Below are 11,418 nucleotides of genomic sequence, written 5' to 3'. Positions count from 1 at the left end.
TTATTGGTTCGGCTCTTTGGGGGCCTATCCGGGTAAAATGACAGGTTTCGTACTCTGTTTGGGAGGGGTACATGGCTTTGGGGAAAGGTGTGTGACTTGCTGAAGCTCCACAACTACCTTTGGCCCTTGGAGGGACAGTAGGTGCCCCAGGACTGAACATCCACAACTCTCATCCAGTTTGTAATCTGTTGTAGATGGTCGGTCTCTTGGGGAGAAATCCTTAACATTCTGTGTCACTACAGACTGCAACTCTTATCTCTGCAACAGGAGGGAGCGAGAGAAGACACTAACAACGTCAGCAGTCTTTCAACCGCCCCGAGCTGCGAGGAGCCTGGGCTCCCAGCGAGGGGTGAAGAGCTACGCAGAGCCGCAGGGGAGACGGCGCCCCGGCGGGATCCGCACTGAGCGCTCGGCTTCCACCACGGAGAAAGCGACGCTTGTCAAACCAGGGCAATGCTGGGGCCAGAGCGACTCCAGGCCCCGTGAGACGGATGAAGGATATCGGTAGGGCGGTATCGGTGACTCCCCTCTCTTCTCTTGCGTTCAGCCCTCTTCTTCCCCCTGTGCTCGCTGTGCCGGCAGTTCTCAATCCCCTGGGCTGCTTTCTCTTGGGGCTGCTTATTTCCTTCTCCAGCACGAGAATGCTTTTAAGACAATCAGCTTATTCTTCACAGCAGAAACTGGACTGTGTCAAAGCGCCTACAATATACCCTGAAGTTTATCACTTCACTTAAAGAATAAGAAAAGTTTCTTTCTATTAGTATCACATTGTCAATTTGCAAATCTCCAGTTCATGTAAACATTTGGTTCAGACCAGGTGCGGTGTAAATAGTGCAGAGTCTCAAGGGTTAACTCCTTTGCCCCCTTCTTTTTTTCTTAGTGGATCAGAGCTGGGTCCATCAGCAAGCTGGGCAGCTGCCCCGCTCCCCATCTTGAAGCAGGAATCGGTGGGGAGGTTTCTCTTTTTCAAATTAATTTTTCTTGAAAAAGGAAAAGAGACGGTTCCCTTCTGCCCCAACGGGCTCGTTCCCCTGCTGCTCCGGCCTGAACACGGGGCAGGGTCTGGCACTCCGCTTTGCGCCGTAGCCACTGGAGAAGGAATAAGCAAGCTGGCTCCATTCCTTCGGGTGTTTGTCCATCAGCTGCTGGTCAATGACCCTGTGCATGTCATCCTGCAGCAGAGGGAGAGGAGAGGGTTGTCAGCGGCAGCTGGTGCTCGAAGGGAGCTCGCGCGGGGACGCGGCTGAAATGGGTGTGAAACGTGCTGGGATGAGATGGAGGAGCGATGACAAGAGTGGGGACAGGTCTAGCTCCCCGCCTGGCAGCAGGCTCAGCCTTGTGTGATGCCGTGAGGCTTTTTAGTGAGCGAGGAAGGTAAATCGCCCAATTCTGAGGGATAAATTGCTCAGGTGGTCTCGCAGAGGAGCATCACGCCGGCTTGGGACTCTGTGACACCCCTAAACTATGTTTCTGTGCTGCCTGCAGCTTGCAGGTGTCCCCTTTGGGGGGAGAAATAAATAAAAAAGAACAAATGCAGCTGAAAGCAATTGGCATAAAAAGTAAGGATGTCTGTCCTGAGCAGGTCTCTGCTTGCCACGTGGAGCAGGCAGGCAGGCAGCCATGCCGGAGCTGCCTGCACCGCCACTGCTGGGGCTTCTTCGGGGAAGGTGTCGCCGGGAGCCGAGGGGCTGGGGCCAGGCGTGGGCCCGCCAGACCCCACGTGGGGTTTGCGCCAGGCTTACCAACGGGAACGGCGCGCGTCCCTTAGACCTGCTCCTTCCCCTGGGCCAGCAGAGCGCAGGGAGCTCTCTGCCTGACAGCTTGGCATGAACAACTGCTCTGGGCTTTTTTAGATGTACCAGAAATGCTCTGGTTTAATCCATGTTTGCAGCACAGTGAAATTGCTCTACGCAAAATAATTAGTCAGTTCTGTTGCCGCTAATGACATGCTAATGTGTTCCTTGAAAACCTGGCTATCAATTCTACAAATTTTAAACCTTCAGATCCATTATTTCTGCTATAATTGCATATTTAAACTGTAGCTTAGTGTAAACGTGTGTATACAAACTAGCCCTACAGGAGAAATCCGCAGTTCTCCAGCGGTTTGGTCCCTGATGAGGACGGAGGGCAGTATTTGGTGAGAACAAGGATACTCTGGACGGGCCGCAGCGGTGGAAGCGCTGTTCGCTCGGCACCTCGTGCAGGGCAGCCCCCCAGGGCCGCGCTCAGACGGAAGGGAAGGTGCTGCCGTCGCCCAGCGGGTGCCCCAGCTGCTCTGTAGCTCCATGTGGAATAAAACCAGCCAGCTTGGACTGGAACCTCGAATGATGGCTAATCTCTTGTTGCAGCATTTTCTGCAGGGAAAAGGATTGATAGCCACGGCCTGGACCTGAATTTAGCATGGGGACTTTCCCTGGGGGAGCAGGAGGGTGCAGAGCTACGTGGACCGGGAAAGCTTTGGATCTTTTTAGAGCAGGGCTGGAAAGGGGAAAGACAGAGGGAGAGTTGAAGAGGTTAAGGTAGACATCAGCATTAAGGTGAAACAGGTTTCCAGAGGTGAAGCTGCCATGTGAAAGTGTATAGCACTTGGATTTTGAAGGCACCTCTTCTAGCAAATGAGGTAGGCACCCAGGCTCCAGCATGGCAGATCTGTGTCCTTGGTTAACCACATCACAAGGGATGAGTATGACTTTTATATCTATTTTTATATATATATATATATATACACACACACAAAATATTATATATATATAAAAATACACTATTGAGAGTGCGCTGTGTTTGGGTCCCTGCCTGTCCGACGCGTGCATCAGAGGGCACAGCACTCGGCTGTGGAGGTTCGGGGTAGGTAGGCGCAGCGAGGCTGGGGCAGAGCTGCGGTCCCTGCCTTGGCACTGGGCAGGGGCACAGCGGGAGGACAAACACCAGCGGTACGAGACCCGCCTGCTAAAGAGGTCCCATAAAGCTGGATAACATGGTACCGGTGTGCTCTGGGCATTCCAGGCAGGAGTTTCTGCTCTTTGCAGAAGGAGTGAGGCTGAAGGAGGTGCAAATAGCACTTACCCTCTTTGTGAGCTGGAGCTGGGCTCCCTTGCATGAGATAAGGGTTGGAGCTGCCCAAGGCGGCCTCAGAGGCTGGTGGCCGTGGCCGTGCAGGCTGCAGCTCTCTGCTGGCACTGCAGCGTTTGCTAACCCGACGGTGCCGCTGTCGCTATCGCACCGAGCTCTCATTTCAGAGAAGCAGCCCTCTCCACTTCCACATCTGCTCCCTATTCCTTCCCTGCTCCCAGTAACGCCCCTCCTGCCCCCAGCCAGGGAATGAGGAATACCAGCGGGGGTCAGGTTAGGCACGGGGGCGAGGCACACATCCACTCCTCTGCTACTCCTGTGCTAGGCTCAGGTGTGCGGGATTTTGCTTGTGGCATATTTTATAGCCTGCATGATTATGTGCTTACAGAAAAGTTTAATCTTGTTGATAGTCCTTGGGAAAGCGCACACTAGCACTGGGCAAGAGCAAAATTTTATCAGGTTAAAGCCGCACTTTATGCCCAGCTAAAGCAGAGAATCTCATCCCATTTTATCAGAAACAGTCACCTTTGCAAAATAGTCCCCAAAATACGTAAATCACCTGACTTGCTTTGTGCCTCTGTGGTTGAGCTTCTGTTCTGGGGACGTTCGGTGCTTGGAAACTATTTTGCTACTGCGTACTAACACCTTAGGTCAGCCTGCTGGAGACAACTTTCTGCAGTGGTAGTGGGCCTGAGCCTCAGCTCAGTGAGCCGAGGGGAGCAGGACTGGGGTTGCTGTACTGCTGCAATCAGACGACATCGCGTGAAGTGAGAAAGCAAATGCCTGTTGTTAAAACCCTAAGCTGGGGATATTCCAGCACTAAATACTGAGCGTACCAGTAAGTAGGTCTCAGTTTATAGCACCCATCCAAACTGAAGCAGAACTTGGATACAGACAGCTCCTATGTAGAGCACTGAATGTCACTCACTAGATAACGAGGCTGAGAAGTAAAATCCCTGTCTGTATTTCAAGAAGTTTTCCAGATACTAGATACGCTGAATGCAGAGGACGAATGGTACGTGCGCCTCAGCCTGGCTCTCCCTGGGGTGGCCTGGGGGGCCTGGGATAGAGTTGAGTTTTCCTCCTGGTAGCTGGCATAGTGCTGTGTTTTGGATTTAGCGTGAGAATACTGTGATAACACGCTGATGGTTTAGCTGTTGCTAAGCGGTGCTTGTACTAAGTCAAGGTCTTTTCAGCGTCCCATGCTCAGCCAGCGAGGAGGTCCGCAAGAAGCTGGGTGGGAGCACAGCCAGGACAGCTGACCCAGACTGGCCAAAGGGCTATTCCATGCCATAGGACGTCCTGCCCAGTATAGAAACTGGGAGAGTTGGCTGGGGAACAGCGATCGCCGTGTGGGGACGGGTTTGGGCATCGGTCGGTGGGTGGTGAGTGGCTGCATCATTTGTTTTTCCTGGGTTTTGCTCCTCTCTCTCTTTTTTGTTGTTTTACTTTTCATTACAATTTATTATTATTATTTTATTTTAATTATTAAACTGTTCTTATCTCAACCCATGAGTTTTCTGACTTTTGCCCTTCCAATTCTCTCCCCCAGCCCACTCGCGGGGCGGAGGGTGAGCGAGTGGCTGGGTGGTGCTTGGTTGCCGACTGGGGTTAAACCACGATGGGGTAAAGCCTCACCACGGGGTGCAGGATGCTGCCCCTCGTGCCCTGGCCTGGTGCTGGGGTGGGGGGTGCGTGTGCAGAATATCGGTGGGTGATGGAGACCCCCCCTCTGGCCAGATGACGGTGAGGACAGAGACGGACGCGAGTGATGGTGGCAGCGAATGGAGCAGGCGAGGGGATGGCGGCGCTTGGCGAGGGTGCGGGGAGCTCACCTCAAAGGCAGGAGGGGTGTACGACTAAAGCTGTTGGTACAGGAACTGAGAAAGGCCACTAGATCAGAAACCAAAGGAGCCAGATAGTAAAAAGCCCTGAGGAAGCAAACTGTAAGCAGGAGAAAGAAAAGAAAAAAAAAAAAAGAGAAACGAAAACACAGTGGAGTTGAAACAGGAGCGAGGTTGTACGGGAGAGGTTTCTACTGGTCAGGCTGGTTGTTAGTAGAGTCGGGGTCTCGCATGGTCTGCAACAAATTACTATAACTGGCCCGGACCTTTTCTCTTGTATCTGCTTGTTTTCCATTAAAGTAGCCCTCCCTCGGTGCTAGTTGTCGGGAGGAGACAGCTTTGTCTGCGCCCAAGGGCTCTCTGCCTTTGCATGGTTTTCCCCGCGGACCCCAAGTAGAGCATCTCCAGGGCAGCCACCGAACGGCCCTGGGGTTGGTTTTTTTTACCTTAGCAGAGAGCTGGGATTTTAGCTTCTCCATCTTGCCGGATCTTCAGAGTTGATGAAAACAGTGCATCTACACCGCAAAAAAATCGCCACAACCCCTCTGCCTCCCGCCTTTCTGCTCCGTTATGGAAATACAAGGACGTGCTGTGCCCACACGTCCCCAGGGCTGTGCCTGGCCAGGGACATCTCCTGCATGGACACTTTCCCTCCCTGGGCCACGGCAGGTTATTCTGCAAAGTGTATGTTACCCACGCCGCACGCAGCCATGAGATACAGCTTGTTTCTCCATTTTAAATGGGTATTCCTGTTTAATTAATTAACAGCTCACAGCTGAAAGGCTTTGAGCAGGGGAGGGCCGTGTTTCACTCCCCTGAGCACCCTGCATCACTGGCTCCTGCAGAGCCAAAAGCAAACGCTGCTATCTATGGATGCTTGGGCTGAGAATGCAGCAATCCCACAGGGAGGGGGGGAAAAGTCACCCCAAGGGGCCTCCTGGGCCGCGTGCCACCCAGACCCTGCCCTGGGGCGACCGGGGGCTGCTCACCTGCCAGGCCTCCAGCTGCTGCGAGAGGTTCACCTTCTGCTGGATGGCGTCCAGCAGCTGGCTGTTGAGGGACATCATGTCGATCTTGCACTTGGCCAGCTCCACCTCCACTGCGTTCTTCCTGCAGGGAAAGCGAGAAATTGGGGCATGTGACTTTTCCTTTTTGGTTTTAAAGGAAGTGTTAAACATATCCTTGAGGAGAAGTCAACAATTTCTTTCATTTGCAAGTCCCCAAATCCTAAGCTGTTCATCTCCATTGTATTCTGGACCATCTAGTCATCTGAAGAGTGGGACAGAACCGTAGACAACGTTACCATAAAAACAGCAGATTTCTGGCAAGCATGCTATGAAGAATACAAAAAGATACTCTGATACACTGCCGTGGAAATAATGTGGTATGCCTGGATAATGTGCAGGATCTGCCATTAAAAATGGAGATCTAAAATGAGGCAGAATCTACATATAAATATTTTTTTTCTTCTGTTTACTAAGGCATAGGAAAGGAAATGGTATGGGCTAAAACCCAAACGATCTGTGTCCCATCACTTGATCGGTAAGTTGCAATATAAAACAAACCAACCAACCCCCTCAAAGAGCACAGCCCTGCTTTCAGGTGGGACGTGGGCTGAAGGAAGGACGGAAGGAAGGACGGAAGGACAGAAAAAAGTTTATCACAGCGTATGCTTTTTAAGAATGACAAATTGTTAAAGCCGTTCGAATTAAATGATATGCTTCAAGGAAAGCTCCCAGTTTCAATGGGTTGTGCTGGCCATTGTAAGCACTGCTGCTGTGTTTCTTTCCAGGCATTTGGTGGCCACCGGGCATGTGATGCCATGGCCAAGGTTGCCCAAAGGGCTTCAGTGCTCAGTGGCTGAGGTGTTCCAGCTGCTACTGGCTAGCGGAAAGGAATTGTCCTCTAGGAAGGAGCAACTTCCTAAGCTGCCCAAGCTGGGAAACGCTGCTCGCCATGCTGGGAGCACACAGGTGAGCACAAACCTTATGTTTTCAATTAACTGCTGTGTGATGGGAAACTGCGACGGGGCTTGCTGGGAACCATCCTTCCTTGCAAACATTTTCTGGAGAAATAATTGCATCTTATTAACTGTAGCTAATTCATCGCCTCCTAATAGCTCCCTTGTGCTCCCCTGCAGAAGAGCAATTTGGGAATTTGTGTTTATATTCCAGGTTGCTTAACACCTCCTATTATAGGGTCCTATTTTCCTATTGCTTCCTGCGTTGCCAAACTTCAGCTTCCAGCTAAAAATTTTCCATGCCAGATGTCTGCCTCAGGCAGTGATTTTATTTCTTTTCAGAGTTAGGGCTTTTTTTTGGGGAGGGCTTCAACGAAAGCGACTTAACCCTTGAGGTGCGAGGTGGGAAGCAAATCACGAGCCTCCCAGGCGGCTCGCTGCCTGGCAGCAGCCTGCTCAGTCGGCGGAGGGATGCTTGCATTTCTAGCAACAAAATGCTCGTCTGCTTTCACTTGCAGCCGCTTTCTGCTCGTTAATCACCCGCCACTCACCCATGCACACTTGTCACATCTCCCTTTTTCTGGGCTCCTGCTGCTGCAGGACAGTCAGCCGTAAATATTAGTGCTTTGTCCCAGCAGCGTCATTAACCACCGTGGAGAAGCTGTACCCTTCCGCTCCCGGCTGTGGGTTTGAGCACCTTAAATAGCCTTTTGTTGTGAAGCTCCCCATTGCTGCTCGGATATTACCGGGGGATTTATCACAGCGGCAACGCGTTGCCATAGCCACAGCAGAACCAGCAGCCCACACGCACTGGAAATGTCAGAACCACCTCTCTGCACCCGGCGGTGCAGCTGGGATGCTCCTGATTTTTGCCAACAGATGGAGGTGTTACAGAGGACAGCGATGGGAATTTGGTAGCCGGCTACCGGAGTGAGAGCAGCACGGACGACTGGGTCACTTAAAAAAAGATGAAGGGATTGCGCATGATTTAGCTCCCCACATCCTCAGAGGTGCAATGTTCTCGTGCTCCTCCTCTTGCCGAGGGCTTGAGTATTAGGCGTTTCCATAAGGAGATGGACTGGTTGTGTCCTGGCCCATCTGCTTGTTGAAGAGATTATCAAATGTATCCCTTCTGTCTAGAGCAGAGGGGGGTGAATGTTTCTGCCCCTCTCCTCGGAGCAAAGACTGCTCAGGGCGGTGCGGCAAGCCCAAGCACAGAGCCAGGGAAGGGGGGCACGGGGTACAGGGTGGCAAAACTGCACAGGTCTGCAAGGAGGATGGGGAAAACAGAGAGTCAAAACAGTGGGAGAATCCTGAAAGGAGAGATAGAGAATTACAGGACTGGTGATGCAAAAAAGACCCTGGAACAGGAAAGGAGAGTGGGTGACCAGAGAAAGGGTTTAGGGAAGAAGCCCAAGCCGGGCTGTAATGGGGATGGGCAGGAAAGCAGGGTTGTGCGTCTGGAAGAGCAAAAGAAGAAAAATATGACACAGAGGGCAGACCTAGTGTTTCCATTTGGTTCCCTGAAGTCCTCTCCTCCTTGCTGTGACTCAGACCAGCACTAGGGATGGCAAAAACATGGCTCACAGCACCCTCCTAAATGCCCTCAATCCTGCCATGGGGCAGCTCTGGAAATTGGCATCTCCTGCCCTGCTCCCAAGCTCCTGGCAGCATTTCCCAATGCCAGCAAAGCCGAGACTCACTCCATCACTTTGTAACAGCTACTGAAATTCGTGGAGGGTGGGAGAAACCCACCCTGGAGGCATCTTCTGCTAAGGCACTCCATAACTGCTAACTCAGCCTGGCTTTGGCTGTTCATACCACTTACTTGGCAATGGCCTCATCTCGGTCCCTGACGGCCTGCAGGAGCCGTTCACTTGTCTCCTTGTCTTCAGCAGCACCTCGCAGCCGGTCCCGCTCCTCCTTCAGCGTCGTCATTTCCACACTCAGCAGCGTGACCTGTGGGCAGAGGGAGGGCGTGAAACCCGGGGTTGCTCAAATTCAGCACGAGTGGAGGGGGAGACAAAGCCACATGGGCCACCTTGGAGGCTGAGCTCCCCTGCTTGTAGGAGAAGCTGTGTCTGCTGGGAAGGGGCTGTTAGTGCTGGTGCAACCCCCCATGAGATGCGCCAGCTCCCCCGGCATGCCGGCAGTGCCGGTCTGAGCAAGACGGGTCCCCGGGACGGCCTCAGTAACATGCAGCGACAGCACTGAGAGCTGTGCAGCTGCGCGGGGCAGGACTCGCCTGCAACTTTGCTGTCACTATGGCACCAGCGCTGAAATACTGCCCCTCTCCAAGAGGTTTGTCTTGTGGACGCATCCTCTGAGTCTGCCTGTTGTATTCTGCTCTTCCCAGGGTTAAATTATTGCAGACATCATTTAGCAGCAAATAAGATTTTTTTGGAGAGGGCCGTTATGTCTCTTGAAGTAGTATGAAGCTGAAGACAAAGGATGTGAAAATTCCCTTTCACGCCATGGAAGGTGTTACTGGCACATCTTACAATTTTAATTAGACTTTAAAATATGTGCGGAGTCTTAAATAGTCTGAGAAATGATCTGTCATTTTGGTCCTGTGCAGAGTGAGTTAATAGGGTGTGAAATCATGCAAGGATTGCATTAGCACAGCTTTGCAATATTTCATACACGTTTAATTTCTTTGTCTAGGGCACACACATGCTCTGTTATGCTACTCTACCACCTGGAAACCCTTCCAGCATTTGATCCACCTCCTTTCTCTAAACGCAGCTCAGTAGTGCTTGAATCCTCAAAGAAATCTTTAAATAGAGGGCAGACAGTCAAAAAGGGCTCATCGCATCGACGGCGTGGGAGGATCTGCCGTTAGCGCGGCATGGCTGGGTCGGGGGGGAGGAGGGTGCCAACGCGCCCTGTCTGTGTGCAAGGCTCCCCGCTGCGTGCTGGGGCTGCCAGGGAATCGGGGAGCTCTGCCCGAGCTGTGCCCTCCCGCAGCCCACCGTGGGATGCACCTCAGAGCAATGATGGGACGGAGAGCTGCGGTGGGAGCTAGGTGAAAGGTGCTGAGCACTTCTGCTGAAATCCCAGGGACAGTGGATCAAGAGGCCCAAAAAGCTGCGTTTGGGGATAGGGTTGGGGTTTTAACTGGTTTTGTCTGTGTTTCAGGTAAGAACGGGATGCCACAGAGGGAGGAAACGGACCAGGCAGAAGGTGTGAAACCACTTTCCAGTGTAGACAGCGGCAGGGGCCATTCCTGCCTCCACCAGCTCACCTTGCTCTCAGGCAGGAGCAATGAATGTGTGTGCTGCTACAAGGTCCCAAAAGCCGTTTAGGAGGAGTTCCCCCTTTTATTGTACCAATACCAGTGAGAGCACAGAGGGGTGCGGAGGCAGCAAAGCACTGCTGCCCGGGGTGGACCAGATTTCCATGTGCATTGATTTTCTTTAGTACTGAACTGAAGACAATGTTGCCCCTTCTATGGGAGGTGAGAATAATTATCAACCTTGAGCAAGTGCGAGGCTGGGTTATGGGCAAAAGCTGCGGGAGACGTGTACTTGCTGCATGAAGCTGGAGTGCTTCTCCAAGAGCAATGTCTGCTGCATTTGTAGTTATGCCCCATCTTTCTTCATATAACACAGAGGTGTGAGAAGAAAGTAGAACCACAGTCTTCCCTTTGCTCCCTAAATATGCAGACCTTTGGGAGTCAGGGACCCCTAAAAGCAGAGACAGGGGTCCAGATTTGCAATCCAGGGCAGGTCCTCTGGTCCTTCCTGGCTGGGGAGTTCAGGGAGACCAGCCACAGTGAAGAACACCCAAGTGCTGCTCCCTCCTGGTGCCCTGTCAAGGCCGCGCGTGCCCGGGAGCAGTGGTAAGGACGTGGTGTACGGATGGTACACTCAAAATCTGTCAATAAGCCTCTACTGGTGTCTGTCAGCACAGGACTATGGCAGCACGACCAGAGGAGTGTCTGGGCTCATGTCTCACTGGGGGCACAAGTCTGCTCCCTCGCTGCAGCCTGCCTCTGTCAGACCCCAGGTTGTGCTGACTTTCTGAACAGAGATGTGTTTTCTTTTCTCTTTGCCAAACGGGTATGGCGAAAGGGTGATACAGCACCGCTGGCAAGACCAGCCAAGGGCATTAATCCCATTCCCTGCTCCAACGCAGTTGGTGCTGCACAAGCAGCTGCGCTAAAGGCTGCTTCTGCTGCAGCCTCCAGATCCCTTCCAGCATTTGGAGACTTGCCCCACAGAGACAGGGATTGCAATGCATCTCCTTGAGTGCCAGTCTCCATTTGCTGGTTTTGGCATCGGACCTCAGACACAGGCGATGCTACATTCAGTGCGGATGCAGTGTGATTCTGTGCTTCGGGCGTGGTGTTGGTTTCGGGGTTGGATCATTCGTTGCTGTTGAGATTGTCTTAGCCGGTCCCTGTTGGCCCCGGGGAGCTGGATGGTGCCAGGCTGGCCATGATTAAGAGTCTCTAGGTGTGCATTTATGAGGGTTTTGTGACACTGCTGTGGAAGGGGGTGAACCTTGCGCCACGCACAGCAGAGCAGCACTGTTTTGTTCATC

The 11,418-nt window shown here is 52.5% G+C and overlaps 1 protein-coding gene across 1 annotated transcript in view; it reads right to left on the bottom strand.

Annotated features, from left to right (window-relative positions):
* Nucleotides 1-270: 270 nt before the first annotated feature.
* BICDL1 (BICD family like cargo adaptor 1) overlaps nt 271-11,418 on the bottom strand; it is a gene marked incomplete at its 5' end in the record, with an annotated part of 49,136 nt that continues 37,988 nt past the window's right edge. Inside the window, 3 exons of the mRNA XM_082324906.1 lie at nt 271-1,172; nt 5,903-6,023; nt 8,702-8,832. Coding sequence (XP_082181032.1) covers nt 972-1,172; nt 5,903-6,023; nt 8,702-8,832 — 453 coding nt within the window. The 3' untranslated portion in view covers nt 271-971. The remainder of the gene's footprint in view (nt 1,173-5,902; nt 6,024-8,701; nt 8,833-11,418) is intronic.

The sequence above is a fragment of the Platalea leucorodia genome (assembly GCF_965183815.1).
Source record: "Platalea leucorodia genome assembly, chromosome: 12".
In the NCBI taxonomy this organism is placed as follows: domain Eukaryota; kingdom Metazoa; phylum Chordata; class Aves; order Pelecaniformes; family Threskiornithidae; genus Platalea; species Platalea leucorodia.
The sequence above is the reverse complement of the archived record's forward strand: the minus strand, read 5'-3'. Positions and strand labels throughout refer to the sequence as shown.